This window comes from Panthera uncia, chromosome A2 (assembly GCF_023721935.1).
Source record: "Panthera uncia isolate 11264 chromosome A2, Puncia_PCG_1.0, whole genome shotgun sequence".
NCBI lineage: Eukaryota > Metazoa > Chordata > Mammalia > Carnivora > Felidae > Panthera > Panthera uncia.
The window spans coordinates 58,468,359-58,488,683 of NC_064816.1; the positions used below are offsets into that span (position 1 = coordinate 58,468,359).

At 55.1% G+C, this 20,325-nt stretch overlaps 1 protein-coding gene across 3 annotated transcripts in view; it reads left to right on the forward strand.

The window, feature by feature from the left end:
• The window catches only part of OGDH (oxoglutarate dehydrogenase), a 63,968-nt gene extending 57,390 nt beyond the window's left edge, over positions 1-6,578 (forward strand). For all 3 annotated transcript variants that reach the window (XM_049641175.1, XM_049641174.1, XM_049641176.1), the window contains 12 exons: positions 4-156; positions 654-756; positions 872-1,000; positions 1,122-1,272; positions 1,514-1,641; positions 1,746-1,924; positions 2,317-2,388; positions 2,696-2,824; positions 3,171-3,243; positions 5,083-5,246; positions 5,334-5,488; positions 5,624-6,578. In XM_049641175.1, the coding sequence (XP_049497132.1) occupies positions 4-156; positions 654-756; positions 872-1,000; positions 1,122-1,272; positions 1,514-1,641; positions 1,746-1,924; positions 2,317-2,388; positions 2,696-2,824; positions 3,171-3,243; positions 5,083-5,246; positions 5,334-5,488; positions 5,624-5,744 (1,557 nt within the window). In that variant the 3' untranslated portion in view covers positions 5,745-6,578. The remainder of the gene's footprint in view (positions 1-3; positions 157-653; positions 757-871; positions 1,001-1,121; positions 1,273-1,513; positions 1,642-1,745; positions 1,925-2,316; positions 2,389-2,695; positions 2,825-3,170; positions 3,244-5,082; positions 5,247-5,333; positions 5,489-5,623) is intronic.
• Positions 6,579-20,325: the final 13,747 nt, after the last annotated feature.

Consider the following 20,325-nt stretch of genomic DNA (forward strand, 5'->3'; position numbering starts at 1 on the left):
CAGGTGTGCTACCGGCGCAATGGCCACAACGAGATGGACGAGCCCATGTTCACGCAGCCGCTCATGTACAAGCAGATCCGCAAGCAGAAGCCAGTGCTGCAGAAGTACGCGGAGTTGCTGGTGTCCCAGGGCGTGGTCAACCAGCCTGAGTACGAGGTGAGTATGAGGTGCGGCCGGCCAGAGGCCCCAAGTAAGAGCATGCGCAATATTTACAACTGTCACTTCTTGACTGTCCTGCGGCTGCAGGGAGCTCACAAAAGAGGTGGGTCCTGAGAGCCCGGGGGCAGGCAGGGGCAGGTAAAGGGCCTGTTGTGGATCTGGTCACTCCTGACAGGTTAAGAGAGGCCCGTGCCCATGCTCAGGGCACAGAGGCAGGAAGGGCTGGCTTTGGTGGCCGTGTGGAGGTCAGGGCTGGCGATGGGGTGGCGCGGCGGGCCTCCCCTCTCCCAGTGGTGCTAGAAGTCATATGAACTGGGCCAGTTTGCAAGGAAGCCAGCGGGGTGGGGGTGGGGGCTCCCCAGACTTGGAGAAGAAGGTGCTGGGCGTAGAAAAGGACGGCAGCTCCTCGCTGGCCTCTGAGTGGTTGTGCACACGGGGACCCTGGGGCCTGTTGTGCAGCTCCCCCAACATCTGTGCTGTGCCCCGCCCTCCAGGAGGAGATCTCCAAGTACGACAAGATCTGCGAGGAGGCCTTCACCAGGTCCAAGGACGAGAAGATCCTGCACATCAAACATTGGCTAGACTCCCCCTGGCCCGGTAAGCAGCGGGGACGTCACCATGCGCCCCTCACCCACCCCCACAGCGCCCCCAGGGCCCACAGTTTGGTTCCGGGACGGTGGTGGCTGTGCGTCAGCTGGGCCTCCCATCATAGGCTTCTTCACCCTGGACGGGCAGCCGAGGAGCATGACCTGCCCGCCCACGGGCCTGACAGAGGACATTCTGACGCACATCGGGAACGTGGCCAGCTCCGTGCCCGTGGAGAACTTCACCATTCATGGAGGTGAGGAAGCCTCTGCCCCCTGGGAGGCAAGTCAGGACCCCAGGGGCTGGGCCAGAGGAGACACCACAAGCTCTCATCACAAGGGGGTATAACGGGCAGCTGGTGAGCGTCGTCTCTACAGGGCTGAGCCGCATCCTGAAGACACGTGGGGAGCTGGTGAAGAACAGGACCGTGGACTGGGCCCTGGCGGAGTACATGGCTTTCGGCTCCCTCCTGAAGGAGGGTATCCACATCCGGCTGAGTGGCCAGGACGTGGAGCGAGGCACTTTTAGGTAACTGCGTGATCTCGTGGCCCCAGTAAAGTGCAGGGGACGGAAGGGGAGGGCCCTGGCATTTATCCTGAGAAGAAAATCACTACTGGGAAGCAGCCATGCAGTCCCGTTGTTGGCCCAGACACACCCCCTTCCCTGCTCCGATGGGGGCACTTCGGCTGAGAACGGGTTACTGCCTGGGTCTCCTCATCGGTCCAACGCCCTGCAACTCCCGCGTCTACCCTGTGCTGTTCCACCCCAGCCACCGCCACCACGTGCTCCATGACCAGAACGTGGACAAGAAGACCTGCATCCCCATGAACCACCTCTGGCCCAACCAGGCTCCCTACACCGTGTGCAACAGCTCGCTGTCTGAGTACGGGGTCCTGGGTGAGTGCCACGGCCCTCAGGCCCAGCCCTTGCTGCCCCTGCCCGCCCGCCTGTAGGCTCAGGTCCGCTCTCCTCCCTCCTCCCTCCTCCTCCGCGCTCTGCAGGCTTCGAGCTGGGTTTTGCCATGGCCAGTCCCAACGCCCTGGTCCTCTGGGAGGCACAGTTTGGTGACTTCCACAACACGGCCCAGTGCATCATCGACCAGTTCATCTGCCCAGGACAGGCCAAGTGGGTGCGGCAGAACGGCATCGTGCTGCTGCTGCCCCACGGCATGGAGGGCATGGTGAGTTCCCGCCCTCCCTCCTGCCCAGGGTGCAGTCTGCTTCCCCCTATCCCCCAGGGCAGGTGGTAGGTCCCATTCCACCTCTGGAGGGAAGCAGGGGTGCCGGTGCGGGTCACACCGGCTCAAACGCCCTGCCACCTCCCTGTCCCCGCCCTGGGCCTAGAAGGACTGTCCTCACTGCCGAGGCCCCACAGGAGGAGCCGTGTGGAGCCAGGCTGTGGGCCCTGTCCTGACACAGAAGCACCCCTCCATGCTCTGGGAGCAGGAAAGGGGTCGAAATGCCAGCAGGTTGATGGAAGTTGGTGTTTTTCAGACCAGAAATGACCCAAGTCCGTTAAGGAAGAGACATTGCAAATACACCTTCTGCCTGTAACTTGTGTGTCTGGTTCCAGGGTCCAGAACATTCCTCTGCCCGGCCAGAGCGGTTCCTGCAGATGTGCAATGACGACCCGGACGTCCTACCGGTGAGTAGAGCACCCTCCCCCCACCCCCACCCCGGAGTGAGAGGCTCTGTCCTGCTGCTGTGGGTGCTACCTCGGGGGCTGCAAGGAGCAGCTGTGCGCAGATGGGTTCAGGCAGATGCTGTAGAGGAAAGTTCTGGTGATTTCAGGACTGACGGAGGGAGGGAGGGAGGGAGGGAACAGGACACAGAACCCCAACGAGAGCGTGTGGCTGCTGCCAGAGCTCCTGGTGGGGTCCCCTCGTGCGCGCACCCTGCCAGGGCAGCCATGGTGCCTGAGGCAGGGCTGGGGCCTCTCCCTCATGCTGCAGAACCTGGAGGAAGCCAACTTCGACATAAACCAGCTATACGACTGCAACTGGATCGTCGTCAACTGCTCCACACCCGGCAACTTCTTCCATGTGCTGCGGCGGCAGATCCTCCTGCCCTTCCGGAAGCCGGTCAGTCAGGGCGTCCCTGCCCAGAGGCCGGGCCTCAGGAGTCCAGGGCCCCTGCCCAGCAGGGGGATGGACCTGTGGGTAGGGGATAGTGGGTGCTACACCAGGCAGGGTCCCAGCGAGCGGGCTCCTGGGCGGGGTGTTAAAGGGGAAGTGGGTGTGAAGGACCCACAGTCCACAGAGCCTGGCTGTGGGTGGGGACCCCGAGGAGAGGCTGGGGGCCCAGGGCCAGGGTGCCGGCACTCAGCGCAGCTGGGAGAGTGGATGCGGGGCTCCTGGCCACACAGTGGGCCTCCCTCTGGACCCCATGGGGCCTGACCCATCACGGGCCTGTGCTCCTCCATTCCAGCTCATCATCTTCACCCCCAAGTCCCTGCTGCGGCATCCCGAGGCCAGAACCAGCTTCGACGAGATGCTCTCAGGTGGGTGTGCCGGGGGTGGGGTGGCGACGGTCTCCTGCGGTCGTTGCACACACACCAGCGAACACGACGGCCCAGAAGCCAGAGTTTGCGCTTGGGTGTTGTGCCCCCGCCCCCGTCTGCAGCCTTCGCCTGGGCGCCCCAGGCCTCCTTCAGAGGTGGCAGAGCAAGTCAGCTAAGACCTCCCCCACTCTGAGGAGGGGGACCTGCCATGAGACCCACAGAGACCCCCAGAGACCCCAGGCCCTTGGGCCAGGCAGCTGCCTTCATCTTGAGTCGAGGTGAAGCCTCCCCAGTCTGTTTGAACCCCCCCAGACCCGGTGGCTACCACCCTGCTGCTGTGCCTGGGTCACCCTGTAGGGGCCCTGCACACGGGTGCAGCCGCGCAGCTCATGTCCTCCTGTGTCTGGCCATTTGTGCTCCCGTCCTTGCCCCGCAGGCGTCACAGAGCAGGTGCCGGGACCGTTTCTGCCCTGTGGCTGTTGACCTACCCTGTCTGGGCGGTCCGCTCGAGTGGACTGTTCATCCTTTGGTGCACATGGTGTTGCTCCCACGTTCGAGCAGTTGAGAGTGACGCTTCCGTGGACGTGGGTGTACAGACGCCTCTTCTGGAGTCTGCTTTCCACTCACTCGGGCGCATCCCCGAGGCAGGGACCCACGTAATTCTGTTCGTGGGATTTTGAGGAACTGTTGTCCACAGCAGCTGCGCCATCTCACATTCAGCCCGCCAGAGCTCGTCTCTACACTTGTGTGACAGTGATGCTGAGCCCCCTCACGCACATCTGCTGGCTATCTGGGCGTCCACTTTGGATAAGCATCTGTGCGTGGTTTCGCCTGAGTTTGAGTTAGGCTGTTTGCCTTGTTGAATTGTGGTTCTTGGTGTGTGGAGGTTACTACGGAATAGCAATAAGCCTGACCCCCAGAACACGCGTCTTCGTTCACTTGTGTCTTCAGTGCTTTTCAGCAGCACCTTACAGTTTTTATCCCAAGTCCTCACCGTCTCCAGTTATCCCGTTGATGCTGGTGCACATGGGCTTTCTTGTTCGTGTTTGGATTAGTCGTTGTTAGTCTGCAGAAATGCAACTGAGCACTGAGTATGGACGTTTTTATCCTGCAACTTTGCCGGGTTGGTTTATTCTAATCTCTAGGGTTTTGGCCATCTACACACCGATTGTTTTACCTTTTCCTTTTCCAGTTCAGAGGCCTCTCATTTTCCTTTCTCCCCTCACTGGTCTGGCTGAGACTTCCAGCATGAGGTTGGGCAGGAGTGGTGGCCGTGGGCGTCCTTGTCTTCTTCCTGGTCTTAGAGGAAGAGCTCTGTCACCCCCAAGTCTGGTGCTCGTGGTGGGCTTTTTGTATCTGGCCTATATTCCACAGGCAAAGTTCCTGTAGCACGATTGTGCATGTGTCATGTGTGTATCACTAAGTGAGACCCTTTTCTGGATGCCCCTTCCAGAGGGCAGTCTGGTTCTCCTGGCCGGGCCAGCGCTGGAAAGCTGAGTATGTGTTCCAGCTGTGCGGAAGGTTCGGTGTTTGTACCTCGTGGGGAATCTGAGCCGAGTGAGCAGAGTTCGTTGCCCTCCTGTTGGGAGGAAGGAACCGGTGTTGCTTGCTGTCTGGGGCTGGCCTTGCCTACTATGCACTGCACACGATGTGCTTCTCAAGGCGCTCTGGGTCCGGAGCGATTCCAGGGCCCCCTCCCCCAGGCTGGTGCTCATTCGGAGCTGGTGTTCTCGCTTGGCTGCCCCGGGGGCCCGGCTCCTGCACGAGCAGCAGCAGCGGGCCCTGGGTGCCCTCGGCCAGGTCCTGAGAGGACCCCCGGCCGTGGGGATTCTCTTGTAGGAACCAACTTCCAGCGGGTGATCCCAGAAGACGGCCTGGCGGCTCAGAACCCAGCAAACGTCCAGAGACTTCTCTTCTGCACCGGCAAGGTGTACTATGACCTCACCCGCGAGCGGAAGGCCCGGGGCATGGCCGAGCAGGTGGCCATCACCAGGATCGAACAGGTGGGGGAAGATGGCACTGCAGTGGGGGCCAGCATCCCTCCTTGCCCGAGGCCCCATCCCCTCTGACGGGAACCCTTCATTCCGCAGTTGTCCCCGTTCCCCTTCGACCTGCTGCTGCAGGAGGTGCGCAAGTACCCCAACGCTGAGCTGGCCTGGTGCCAGGAGGAGCACAAGAACCAGGGCTACTACGACTATGTGAAGCCGCGGCTGCGCACCACCATCAGCCGTGCCAAGCCAGTGTGGTGAGCAGGGGTTGGGGGCGGCCCTGGGAACTGGCTGCCTTGGGGGCAATGGGGGCGGGGCCTGGGAGCTGGCTCAGCGGGGGCTGGGGCTCTGGGCTCACTGTGCCCCCATGATACCCCCCCTCCCCCCCGCAGGTACGCTGGCCGGGATCCAGCCGCGGCTCCAGCCACTGGCAACAAGAAGACCCATCTGACAGAGCTGCAGCGCCTCCTGGACACGGCCTTCGACCTGGACGCCTTCAAGAACTTCTCGTAGACGCTGCCCAGGCCGCCTGAGCCGCCACCCTCCACGCCACGGCCGCCCCTCGCTTCTCCACTAAAGAATAGTGCCTCAGCGCTGTCCGCATCTCTGCTGTCCACCGCACCGCACACCCTGTCCCGCTTAACGTTAGGCTGCTATACCCCCAGTGCTTGGCCACCCCCCAGGCCAGATCCCCCCAGGTGCCGCGACTTCTGTCCGGCTGAGCATCCCGCGTGGAGAGGGGCCCTTGCGGGTGTCCCAGGAGGGTCTGCCGTGCCCCGGCCCTCTCGCACTGCAGGCCCAGCCTCACGCCACCCACCCCAACCCCCAGAGCGGCGGGAGAGGGCAGGGCTCCACTGGGGTCCCCACTGCGTGGTGAACCGAGGCGCTGGGTGGGGCTGCGGGCGGGAGGTGGCCTGCATCTGGCCTGACACAGAAAAGGCGGGTCCGCTCTCTGCAGCATCCACTTCTGGCCCTCGAGAGGGGCCTGGGCCGCTTGTGGGGCCCGTGCACACTGCACCCACCTGGGGCCAGGTCACACCCAGGCCACAGGATGCGGGGCTCTGGGCCAGACCAGGACGTGGCCACTGCCTGCCCCCCCGCACACACACCCACCCCCTCAGCCCACCCTCGTGTCCCGCTTCTCCCAATGCCAACGCTGTGGAGACGGAAGCGGTCTTGTCTGGGCCGTGCCGTAACCGGTCAGGGGGTACAGGAGGTCCGGGGCCAGGGGCGGCTCCCCTCACCCGTCACAGGGACAAATCTGATTTATTTATTTTGGTTAAAAAAACAAAAACAAAAACAACTTGGCATTGCATTTGGCTTGACCCATAAACGAAGTTACCCTCAGGCCGTCTGTGTGTGGTTCTGTTACCCACCCACCCCCACCCCCCTATCCTGCCGTGGAAGCAGCCTCTCACTGCATGGCCCTGTGTCACAGGTACAGATTGTGCCCAGTGGCCCCTCCTTAGACCCCAGGCTGGTCAGCCTGCTCCCCGACGAGTTTGTGCCCCTGGACAACCTCTGCAGGGGAACCAGCCATGTGTGCAGAACCCCCGGGGCCCGGTGTCCCCTCTTGACAAGAGCCCCACCATCTTGGGCTCACAGCACACCATCCTCTGCCTCCTGGGGGGTCAGTAGGTTCCAGCACTGAGCAAGCTCAGGGAAAGGCCTGAGTGTGGACACGGGCTGATGGCCACCCCATCTTCTAGGACACACTTGGGTCCCTTGTTCTTGAAGCCTCTTGGAATCTCTTCGTGTTGTCCCGTGTGCTCCCTGTGGCTTGGCCGTGGGTCCTCCAGCCCTGTTGTGACTGGCCACACAGGCGGAGCTGGGTGTGGGGTCAGGACAACAGGACCAGCAGGGCACTGCATCTGATGGAGTCGGCAGGGTGGATCAGGGTTAAAGGAGGCAAAAAATGAGAGGCAGGAGCCCCTTCCCTTCCCTGGGGTCCCCTCTCCACTTGCTGCAGCCTGGGAGGCCTGCGGTGAAGGAATGTCGCCTCTGGATGCCACCACCTTGTGGTTGGCACGTAGAGTGAGAGCTGCTGGGGGGCGCTTTGACGAGGCACTGCTTAGACCTCGCTGGGCAGCTGTCTGCTCACCCTTTGGTCGCCCCTACCTCTGCGCGAAAGAAGAGCATCCTGCCTGCTCCGACAGGGCTTTGGGGAGGGCGAGTGTGAGTAACCTGCTGAGGGGTGTTTCTGGACAGAGAGGCGCTTCGGACACCTGCACCAGCTTGAAACCTTGCTGTGCTGGGGGGCCTGGACCCGAGGGGGCTGCAGCCCCAGGACAGGTGACCTGGGCAAGGAGGAGGTTGGGGGGGGGGTGGCCCAGGTGCGGCTGACGCCTGACCCATCTTAGGCAGGTATGGGGTGAGGTGCCCACCCAACTTCTCCAGTGGAAATAGAGGGAATTGGAATCAATGTGGAACCTATTTCTGCCCTAAATTAGGTGGGACAGTGAGCTCTGCCCCCCCACCCCCCCCACCGTCAGCTAGTATTCAGTTGGGCCCAGACCCAGCAGAACAATAGAAAACGGTCTGGGGCCACACTGCCCACACCCCCACCTCAAGTTCCCACTGTCCCTTCAGAGCCCATGTCACATAACCCCCCATCTCCCAGCCCTGATGACCTCATCACCTCAGAGTCCTTTTCTTTTTCTTTTCTTTCTTTTAATGTTTATTTACTTTTGAGAAAGCAAGAGACAGTGTGAGCGGGAAAGGAGAGCGAGAGGGAGACACAGAATCGGAAGCAGGCTCTAGGCTACGAGCTGTCAGCACAGAGCCTCACGCGGGGCTCAAACCCACAAATCACGAGATCATGACCTGAGCTGAAGTTGGACGCTCAACTGACTGAGCCCCCCAGGCGCCCCATCAGGGCCCTTTTCTTAATTGAGAGGTAATTGATACATGCCGTTATAGTCCAGGTGTATGACGTGGTTCCATGTTACTAGCATCTGTACCATACATACTTACAATTAGTTTTTCTTACGACGAGAACTTTTCAAACTTACTCCCTTAGAAACTTTCAAATACGCATTAACTACAACCACTGTGCTGTGCGCTGTACCCCAGAGCTCGCTCACGGTGTAAGGAAATGTGTCCCTTGTGACCCCCTGCACCCAGGGCCCCCCTTTCACTGCCCCAGCCTGTTAGCCCCTGTGTGCCTGGGATAACCATCGGCCTCAACCCCTCCCTCTCCCCGTCCCCCCGTCTGCTGGGGTCAGATGGGCAGGCAGAGGCCCCGTCTCCCCAGCCCAGGGTCCCCCTGCCTTTGGTGGCCCTTGGCTTGGACACACGGCCCCAGGGTGTTCCTGCCGTCTCCCTGGTCAGCTGTGGCCACCCGAGGGAGTCTCGGGCTGTGCTCTCCCCTCCGCGCTGGGACCTTCTTCACCTTGGGAACGAGGGGGTTCAGATTTCCTGCTGCCTCCTTGGCTCCAGATCACGATTAGCCTTAAGAACGGGGTTTGGCAGCCCCAAATAGGGACATTTATTTCTTCCTTTCCAATAGACATGGTTTTTATTCCCTTTTCTTGCCTTGTCACACAGGCCGGAGTCACGTCACCACGCTGGACAAGGGCCGTGACAGCAGATGGCTTGCTTTGCTTTCAGTCAGGGAGAAAGAGCTCAGTCTTTCAGCATTAAGTATGATGTTAGCCGCAGGTGCTTTGTAGACTTCTTTATCTGGTTAGGAAGTTCCCCTCTGTTTTTATTTTTCTGGGAGTTTTTATCCTAAATGGTGTTGAATTCTGTCAAATGCTTTACTGACAGTGATGGACACAATCATGTGATTTTCCTTCATTAGTCTGTCATGTTGGTTGGTTTTTGAACATTGAACTGTCCTTGGATCCCTGGATGAACCTCTGCTTGGTCACGATGTGTGATGTCTTTTATACATTGATAATATTTTGTTACGGACGCTCTTCCATGAAGATTCTATACTCTATGCAGCTATCAATCTATAGCTTCTTTGAGTCAGTTCTGCGTTCTTTACCAGTCTTGCTAGGGATTGGCCAACATTATTGATCTTTTCAAGAAACCAGATTTTTGGGGGCACCTGGGTGGCGCAGTCGGTTAAGCGTCCGACTTCAGCCAGGTCACGATCTCACGGTCCGTGAGTTCGAGCCCTGCGTCGGGCTCTGGGCTGATGGCTCGGTGCCTGGAGCCTGTTTCCGATTCTGTGTCTCCCTCTCTCTCTGTCCCTCCCCCGTTCATGCTCTGTCTCTCTCTGTCCCAAAAATAAAATAAACGTTGAAAAAAAAAATTTTAAAAAAAAGAAACCAGATTTTTGTTTCATTAATTTTCTCTACTTAGCTTTTCTGTTTCTGGTTCACTGATTGATAGTCTTTATTATTTATTCCTCTACTTGCTTTGGGTTTATCTTGCTCTTCTTTTTCTAGGTTCTTGGGTGAGAGTGTAGGTTATTAAATTGAGACTTTTCTTCATCTCTAATTAATGCATTTACTTCCATAGATTTCCCTGTCAGCACTGCTGTTAGCTGTGGCTCACAAATTTTGATATGTTGTATTTTTTCATTTTCATTGAATTTGGTACATTGAAAAAGTTTTCCCTTGAGACTCCCTCTCTAAAACATGTGTTGCTTCCTGTTCTCTTTCTGTTATTGATTGCGTTGATTCCATTGTCCCTAGAGAAAGGCACTCTATATGACTTCAGTTGTGTCAAATTCACTGAGATTTGTTTTATGGCCCATGATATGGTCCATCGTGGTGTGTGTTCCATTGGCACTTGGAAGGAATGTGCATTGGGCGAAGTGTCTCGTCAATATCTATTAGATCCTGTTGGTTGATGGTTGTTGACTCCTTCTACATCATGATGGATTTTCTCTCTAGTTTTCCATAGTTGTTGAGAGAGAGATGGTGAAATCTCCAAGTACAGCTGTGGTTTCTCATTTTCTTCTTTCGTTCTTAGTTTTTTGTTCACTTATTTTGTAGCTTTGTTGTTTGGTACATGGACATTTAGGATTGCTGTGTCTTCTCGGTAGATTGGCCCTTTTTTCATTTATGACTCCATTAATTCTCTCTACTCTGAAGTGTACTTTATCTGATGATAATAGAGCCACCTCTGCTTTTCTTTGCTTAATATCTCCAGGTATATGCATATCTTTATATTTTTCCATTCTTTTACTTTCAACCTGCCTATAAGTTATTTTTTAAGTGAGAGTCTGGTAGACAGCATGTAATATTTATCCATTCTTCCAATCTTTATCTTTTAATTGGTATATTCAGACCATTTACATTTAGTGTAATTGTTACTATGTCAGAGCTTAAGTATGCCATGTTATTTTTAATTTCTGTTTGTTCTTCCTGTTTTTAATTTCTATCCTTTTTTTCTTGCCTTTCTGTGAACTACCATGTTTTTTATAATTCCATTTTTATTTATCTGTGGTGTTTTTGACCACTGGTATTTGTCTATGGTATAGCTTCTTAGTGGTTGCTGTAGGTATGACATAATGTGTACGTTACTTGTCACAGTCTATTGGAGTCATCATTTTAACAGTTCAAGTAAAGTGCAGAAAATGTATTTCCCGGGGTGCCTGGGTGGCTAGTCGGTTGAACGTCCGACTTCAGCTCAGGTCATGATCTCACAGTTTGTGGGTTCGAGCCCCACGTCGAGCTCTGTGCTGACAGCTCAGAGCCTGGAGCCTGCTTTGGATTCTGTGTCTTCCTCTCTCTCTCTCTGTCCCTCCCCCACTTGTGCTCTCTCTCTCTCAAAAATAAACTAAAATGGTAAAAAAAATTTTTTTAGAAAATGTAGTTCCCTGTACATCCCTTTACCCTTTCCACTTAAAATATAATCGCCCTAAATATTTCCTTTGTGTACATTTAGAACCACATCAGACAGTGTTATAAGTTCTGCTTCAACCACCAAACACAATTTAGAAGACCCAGTTCTATTTTACTTAAAAACATGGTTTGCTGTCTGTGTTGTTTTTTCCTTTCTGATGGTCAGACGTGCTTTCTTTTATCATTTCCCTTCTGTTTAGAGAACGTGTTTCAGCTATTCTTTTAGGGTAGGTCTGCCGCTGACAAATCTCTTACTTTCCCTACATCTGAGAATGTATTGGCTGCCTCTTCATTCCTTGAGAATATTTTTGCTGCTTTTGCAGTTCTTTTCTTTTAGTGTTTGGAAATGTGTCACTTCCTTCTGGCTTCCCTGGTTTCTAATGAGAAATCCTGTCACATTAATTGTCCTGCTGCATGGAACAGTGTTTCTCAGTCTTTAGTTTTTAGAAGTTTGCTTATGATATGTCTCGGCATAGGTCTCTTTGGGTTTATCCACTCTAGGACTTGCTCACCTTCTTGAAGCTGTATGTGTTTGCCTTTCGTCATATTTGGAGTGTTTTCAGACACTATTTCTTTAGGTGCTCTTCCAGCTGCCCTCTTTCTCCTCTCCTTCCAGGACGCTGATAAAAACAAACGTTAGATCCTTTGTTCTTGTCCCACAAGTCCCTGAACTCGGTTTTGTTTCGTTTTTCCAGTCAGTTTCTCTCTGTTGTTCAGACTGGGTTCATTTCTGTTGTTCTTCCTTCCAGCTGTGCCATCCTCTGCCCTCTCCATTCTGCCGGCAAGCCCACCCATTGAGTTTTTAAATTTCAGTTATGGTGTTTGTACTTGTAAATTTTCCACTTGGCTCTTCTTCATACCTTCTATTTATTGAGGCTGTTTCTTAAATTTGTTCCAAGAGTGTTCATAAGTGTGTGTTGAAGCATGTTCACGATGGTGGCTTTAAAATCTCTGTCAGATAATTCTAACATTTCTTTCACTTTGGCGTTAGCATCTATTGTCTTCTTAAATATGAAGTTCATGAGACCGAGCCCCACATCAGGCTATCAGTGCAGAGCCCACTTTAGATCCTCTGCTTCCCTCTCTCTCTGCCCCTCCCCTGCTCACGGTCTCCCTCTCTCTCTCTCAAAAGTAAATAAACACTGGGGTGCCTGGGTGGCTCAGTTGGTTAAGCATCCGACTTCAGCTCAGGTCATGTCATGATCTCATGGTTTGTGAGTTCCAGCTCTGCATCGAGCTGACAGTGTGGATCCTGCTTGAGATTCTCTCTGTCTCCCTCTCTCTCTGCCCCCCCGCCCCCGCCCTGCTCATTCTCTAAGTAAATATTTTTAATTTTTTTTATGTTTTTTTAATTTATTTTTGAGACAGAGAGAGAGCATGAGCAGGGGAGGGGCAGAGAGAGGGAGACACAGAATCCGAAGCAGGCTCCAGGCTCCAAGCTGTCAGCACAGAGCCCGACATGGGGCTTGAACTCACAGACCGTGAGATCATGACCTGAGCCGAAGTCGGACGCTTAACTGACTGAGCCACCCAGGCGCCCCAGTAAGTAAATATTTTTTTTAAAAAAGAGACATAAATGTAAGAGCTAAAGTTATCAACTGTTAGAAGAAAACATTAGTATAAACCTTTGTGATCCTGAATTAGGCAATGAGTTTTTTATATATGATACAAAAAGCATAAATAACAAATATATATTAGACATCATTTTAAAAATTGTAAGTCAATAGACACCATCAAGAAAGTAAAAAGGCAACTCAGAGTGAAAGAAAATATTTACACATCATCTATCTGATAAAGGACTTGTGTCTAGAATATATAAAGTATTCCTACAACTCGATAAAACAACTAATTAAAGTATAGAAATAGGTAATGGGCACATTAAAGATGTTCAACATCATTAGTCATCAGGGAAACGCAAGTCAAAACCACAATAGGGGGCGCCTGGCTGGCACCGTTGGAAGAGCTTGTGACTCTTGGTCTCAGGGGTCATGAGTTTGAGCCCCATATTGGTCATAGAGGTTACTTTAAAAAAACACACACACACACACACACAATGAGGGGCGCCTGGGTGGCTCAGTCAGTTGAGCGTCCGGCTTCAGCTTAGTTCATGAGCTCATGGTCTGAGTTTGAGCCCTGCGTCGGGCTCTGTGCTGACAGCTCAGAGCCTGGAGCCTGTTTCAGATTCTGTGTCTCCCTCTCTCTCTGTTCCTCCCCTGCTCGTGCTCTCTCTCTCTCTCTCTCTCTCAAAAATAAATAAAACATTTAAAAAAATTACAAAGAAAAAAAACACAATGAGATGCCACTTCACATTTACTAGTATGACTATAGTGAGTAAGACACAGGATGTGGAAAAACTGGACCCCTCGTGCACTAGTGGGAACGTAAGATACTGTGGAAGACAATCCAGTGGCGCCTCACGTGCTAAACCTAGAGTTCTCGTATGACCCACAACATGTCCACACAGAAACGTGTACGTGCATTACTCATAATAGCCAAAAGGCAGAAACAATCCAAATGCCCCTTAACCGATGGGTACAAAGGCCTGTCCATCCACGTGACAAGCAGTCCTCGGCCTCAAACAGGAGTGCGGTCTTGCAACAGCACGGCAGAACCTGGGAACAGTAAGTGAGGCGGCCAGATAGGAAAGACCGCATGCCATGTGATACCGTAGGTAGGAAATGTCCAGAGCAGTCAAATTCAAGGGGACAGAAAGTAGACGGCTGGTTGCCAGGGGCTGGGGGAGGCTTGGGGAATGAGCACCCGGGAGCGGGATTTCTCCCCAGAGGATGCAGATGTCCTCATCTTGTGCCGATGGCGGCACTATTCCGAATACACATAGTGCCACCGAATTGTATACTTCAAGCGGCTGAACAGTATCTCCACTAAAATGATGTTGAGAACTGGGGTTTGGACGGTGCTGGCTGTGCGGGAGGACCTGCCGGAGGAGTGGGATCAGCAGGCCTGGGGCAGGATCCGGAGTACCACCTGTGCACATGCCGAGGCCGGAATCAAAAAGAGACAGACGAGGGTGGCAGGAGATTCGTGAAAGACAAAGCTCCAGGGCCACACGTGTCACCGCAGAGGGCAGCCCTGAGGACTGAGCCCAGGCTGGCCACTGCCCAGGGACGGTGGGGGACAGCAAGTCTGGAGAAAGTGGGGTGGCTGCAGGGAGACAGGTCCCCGAGGGCTGGGAGTCCCCGGTTTTTGGTGAGAGGCGCTGAGGGACCTGATGCAGGGGAGGAGACAGAGGAAGCGGGCCCCACAGACACCCTAACAGGGGACCACAAACCAGGGGCCCCAAATCACAGCAGTTCATTCTCCCCAGTCTGGAGGCCAAAGTCTGAAATCAGAGTGTGTGGGGCCACACTCCCTCTGGGGCTCTGGGGTAGGACACTTCCGGGCACCTCCAACTTCCTCGGCTGCTGGCCGCATACCTCCTGTCTCTGCCCATGGCTACATCGCCGTTTGTGGGTCTATCTCTAAAGTCGCCTTGTCTTTCCCTGACCCTCTCAGGACCACCTGGCTAATCCTTTCCCAGTCCTTGGTCACACCTCTTGTCCTAGGAAGTGATGTCCACAAACTCTGGGGACGAGGACATGGACATGTCTTTGGGGACCACTAATCTGCCCACTGCAAGCAGCAACCTCCAGGGAAGAGAGGACTGGGTCAGTAGCAGGTGCAGCTGGACAGGGACGCGGGTTGTGTCCCCTGTTAGTTCAATTAGCTCCTGAAATCCCGAGCAGGCCCTCTGGAGAGCGTGCAGGAAGCTGGGGACAGTGGTCTATGTCTGGCAGAGCTGGGTGAATTGACCAAGAACAGGTACACTGTAGACAATGGTAGGGAAAGAAAACAGAGGCAGAGGGGGCGGGTGCCAGGCTGCATGTGCGAATGGAGACAGGTTTGAAGAGCCCAGGAGCAGACGCTTCGGGAGGATGTGGATGCCACCAGAGGTGCTATCTTGGTGGGGGCGTGTCCTGTGTCACAGGCTCTTGGGGGACACAGTGTTGACACTGCCCTTCTCTCCGCTGCCCACCCACCCCCACTGAGGCTCAGGGCTGGAGTGTTGCCCTGTGGGCGTGGGAGCCTCCGTGGCCGGCAGAGACAGGGACGCAGCTGACTTTTGTCCTCACCTTTCAGATGTCCACCCCTTGCCGGACCCCAAGGGTCGGGGGCTTGGGAAGCAAACAGTAACAGTGAGAGTCTTGCTGGTCATGGGTCACAGGAGCCCCCAGGAGACCCTGCTTGTGCCAACCGGGCAGCCCCCACTGAGACACAGGAACGCTGGGGCAGGTAGGTGGAGGTGGAGGCGGGTGACCCCCAGGGACCCAGGAGAAGGCGGAGTCAGGCCCAGCTCTGGGTAGGGAACAAGTGCGTGTGGTCTCTGCTGCTGCCCGAGAGAGTTTACACATGGAATACAGGAAGGAGGTACACCAAAAATAATTTTTGTTCGGGGAGACGAAGTTGCAGTAAAATTTATTCTATTTGCTTATTTTTAATTTTTTACATGAATATGTATTACTTTTATGACAAAAAAATTTATTTTAAAAACTAATACAATTTGCTAAGCCTGGGGGTGGGGTCTGGGGTGAGGCCAGGGTGCCTCGGGTGGGGCGGGGCCTGAGGCTGGGGTGGAGTCTGGGGTGGGGTGGAGTCGGGATGGGGGCCCACCCCCGAGGCCTGGGGTGAGGCCTGGGTGGGGCGGGGTGGAGCAGGGGCGGGGTGGGGCGGGGTCTGGGGCGGGGACCCTGAGGCCTGGGGTGAGGCTTGGATGGGGTCTGGAGTGAGGTGAGCTCTGGGATGGGGTAGGGCCTGGGGATTGGGTGGGGTCTGGGTGGGGGGGGGTCTGGGGATGCCTGGGGTGGGGCCTGGGCCGGGTCCGAGGTCAGGCGGGGTCTGGATAGGGTGGAACGGGGTGTGGGGTGGGCAGGGTCTGGGGATGGGGGCCGGGAGGCCTGGGTGGGGCCTGGGCGGGTTTCCTCGCCAAGCACCCCTTGCAAGAAGAAAACAGGACGGTGCCCCGGGAGCAGTCCCTGAGCGCCGACCTGCCGCGTCGCAGTGACCCTGCCGTGCCTGCGCCAGGACCGGTCACCCAGCGCGGCCTGCAGCTCCTCGCCAGCGGCCAAGGACACCCTTGAGAAAAAGCTCGGTCCCCTGTCCCCGTCTCCAAGTCCCTGGGAGACACCACCGTCCTGCGCCACCGCCCACCTCGACAGCCCCTGCCGTCACCCCGCGGGTCTGCGGGGACTCCCGGAAGCCGCTGTGCGCGGCCCATCGTGCCCCGAGGCTTTGGGTTCCCTGGCCTGGGCGGAGGCAGCCAGCTACAGCATCGGGGGGTTTGAGGAGTGCGCGCACCACTTACAAACACGCCCTCCATCCACTTCCTACCTGTGTCTCTCCTGCCCCCGTGCCCCGCCACGGTTCTGCCACGTGCCTCCACTTCCGGCTGCACACCTCTCGGCGGGTCTCACCGGGGCCTCTAGGCCGGCCTCCCGTCCCCAGGCCCCGCAGGGGTCCCCCAGGGCCGTCCTCAGCCAAGCCCCTTCCTTCCCGCCTGTAGCCCGCGCCCAGGGAGCCCCAGCGTCGCCACATGCCTTCCCCACCCACCCAAGGTCGCGGCGAGGGTCCCGGCCCCGGGGGCCTCTGCTGGCCATTTCCCCAGGCCGATTTTCTGGAGTTTTCCGAGTCAGACCAGCGCTGGGGGCTGACTCCCGCGTGGCCTTGTCATGATTAGGTTCAGGTTAAACATTTCTGGTCGCGAGTCACACGGATGTCAGCGGCCCCGCGCCCAGCCTTGCGGACTTGGTCACTCATTTGGTTAAGGGGGTGTTTGAGCCACATCTTTACTGCAAAGTACTTTTCTACACCTGGGGAAGATCTTCTGCTCCATGAACGGTTTTAAGAAACTATGCTGTCATCATACACAACTTTGTATCCTGGTTTTTTACTTAGCAGATTGAATTGTGAATGTCTTCTCATACAATTAAACAGCTCCAACAGCATTATTTGGGCGCTCCCTAAATTGCAGCCTGCGGGGGTACTGTACTTAATGAGCATGACTCCGGGCTTACAGATGGACGCTTGGCCACCGCACGTTTTCCTGGGCTCGCTTGCTGACGTATTTTCAGCTGAGAACAATGTCTGGCAAGTAGGAGGAGCTCAGTAAAAAGTTTTGAAAGGTCGAACACAGCTTGAATCCAGTTGTCCAATATTACAGGAATTGCCTGTGTGCAACATCCTGGTGCACAAACCTTCGCATTGATTTTAGGAGGCTCAAACATTTACGAGAAGGGAAACATTTCTGTTGATGGAGTGAAAAATAAGGCTGCAAAGTCACATGTGTGCTCAGATATGTGGAGAACCATCTGAGAGAAAATAGACCAAAAAATCAACAGGGATTAACGCTGAACATTTGGATGGTGAAGGTTTCGATTTATTATGAAAGTTCCTCTAGGAGCACCTGAGTGGCTCAATTGGTTAAGTGTCTGACTTGGGCTCAGGTCATGATCTCACGCTCTGTGAGTTCGAGCCCCGCGTCAGGCTCTGTGCTGACAACTCAGAGCCTGGAGCCTGCTTCGGATTCTGTCTCCCTCTCTCTCTGCCCTTCCCCCGTTTGCACTCCGTCTCTCTCTCAAAAATAAATAAACATTAAAAAAAAAAGTTCCTCTGTATTTTCTACAGTCAGAATAAAATACTCGTATACAAAGAAGTGGTAGGTTTTTTCTTTTCAAAGTCAGTTTTGCAAGTCAAGAACAGGTGTGTTTAGCAGCCATTCATAAAGACCGAGGGCCCAAGTTAAAAAGCAAATGTAGCTTTAGGCCACACTTAGAGTATTGTGTCCCCCACTTGGTGTCACATTTAAAAAGGGCATTGCCCAGCAGAGGGAGTGGAGGGAGGGAGTGGCCTGGAGGGAGTGGCCTGTTGTATTGGCTCTGAAACACTTAAGGGATCAGTTACTTGTGTCCTCCAGCCCAAGATTCAGGGGCAATGAGAAGTTTCTTCTAATCCCTGAAGAGCTGTCACATACCAAAGTGAGGACTGTCATTTTATGCAGTCACAGAAGAAAAGTTTGGGGAAGGCATATTTTTCCCAGCAAATAAGGAAGACTCTTTTAACAGTTCATATGGTCAGAGATGAAAACACGATGTAGAAGGGAGTGGCCACCAAATGGCATCTCCCAGGATGAGGGGGGCGGCTGTTGCCCTGGGGAGATGACAGAGATGCCAGTCTCAGGCCCAGAGGCCTGGTACAGCCCTTCTGGCCTCCTCCAGACACCTGCCTGCAGCTCCCCCAAACCCATGGCCTCCTGGAGGCAGAAGAGGGTCAGGGTCCCTTGGCGCCTGCCTCCCCCTTCATGTGGGCCAACTCTCCATAGAATCTTCCCCCATTCTATCGCACTCCCCATCCCCTGCTCTGGCTTTATTTTTCTTCCTAACCCTCTCCCTGAAGGACACATTGTTACTTGGTGAGTCACCTGCTTCCTTTGTCCCCTCTACTGGGGCTGGAGAGTCCTTGCTGCCATGGTCACTGTCAACAGACCAGTGTTCAGAGCCCAGATGAATGCCTGGCACAAAACAGGTCCACCATTTGACAAATGGTTCTCTGAAGGAACAGAGCACCAGGGTGCCTGGGCAGCTCAGGTGGTCGGGCATCTTACTCTTGATTTGGGCTCAGGTCATGACTTCATGTTCTTGAGATCGAGCCCCACACCCAGCTCTGTGCTGACAGCACGGAGTCCACGTGGGGTTCTTTCTCTGTCCCTCTCTCTTTGCCCCTCACCTGCTGGCCCACACACTCTCTCTCTCTCTCAAAACAAATAAACATTTAAAAGAAGAAGAAAGGGGCTCCTGGATGGCTCAGTCAGTTGAGCGTCTGGCTTCGGCTCGGATCATGATCTCATGGCTCATAGGTTCGAACCCCACGCCAGGGGGGAGCCTGCTTTGGATTCTGTGTCTCCCTCTCTCTCTGCCCCTCTCCCACTCGCACTCTGTCTCTCTCTCAAAAATGAATAAACGTTAACAAAAAAAAATTGTTTTTAAATAAATAGAAGAAGAAAAACAGCACAGGGTTCAGACAGTCTTAGAGGGAAGAATGTTAAAAGCCATGGCACATCCACCAAAGGATGAATAAACAAATTGCCAAACATCCATACAATGAAATATTATCAGTCTTAAAGAGGAAGGAAATTCTGGGGCACCCGACTGGATAAGTTAGTTAAGCATCTGACTGTTGGTTTTGGCTCAGGTCATGATCTCACGGTTTGTGAGTTCGAGCCCCACCCATGACAGGCTCTGGCTGGGAGTACAGAGCCTGCTTGAGACTCTCTCTCCCTCCTTCTCTGCCCCTCTCTGCTTGTGCTCCTCTCTCTCTCAAAATAAATTAAAACTTTAAAATAAAGAACTGCCCAGTGCATAGTAATTGTTCAAAAATACTTTTTAAAGTAGCTAAGATGAGGGGCACCTGGGTGGCTCAGTCGGTTGAGTGTTCGGCTTTGGCTCAGGTCATGATCTCCCGGTGCGGCAGTTCGAGCCCCGCGTCGGGCTCTGTGCTGACAGCTCGGAGCGTGGAGCCTGCTTCGGATTCCGTGTCTCCCTCTCTCTCTGGCCCTCCCCCGATAAAAAAAGATTAATTATGAGTACTCAGGAGAACGAGGTGTCACTAAAGCAAGGATAGGAAAAAGCGGACAACTGAAAGAGTGAGAACAGTACTTGGAAGGTACCAGCAGATCAGAGAAGGCGCTTCATCCGCTAAGGCGCTACAGCGACCTGTCCAGCGTGGGCGGGCCCTCTTTTCCTCCAGGCCCCGCCCCTGAAGAGACCCCGTTCACCTCCCGCCTCCGCCCTTCATGACAGGCCCTGCCCCCAGCCAGGCCCCGCCCCTCCACCGGCCCCCTCCGCCAGGCCCCGCCCCCTAGCCAGGCTATGATACCGCGCGTCTGACAGGCCCAGGCCCCGCCCTCAGCCCTGCCCCCCCATCTGACTGGCCCCGCTCTCAGCAAGGCCCCGACCCCAGCCGGGTTCTGAACTCCCTCTACCAGGCCCCGCCTCTCCTACCGGACCCCTCCCCTCTGACAGGCCCCGCCTATCGGCAGCGCTCTCCATTCTGTTGTGCCCTCTCCGCCAGGCCCCGCCCTCCAGTCTGGTTCTCACACCCCACTCTACAAGGCCCCGCCCCTCCGGCTGGACCCCGCCCCTCCGCCGGGCCACCTCCACCAGGCCCCGCCCCCCAGCCAGGCTCTGACACCCCCCTGACAGGCCCCGCCCATCAGCCGTCCCCGCCGCCACCCGGGCCCATCC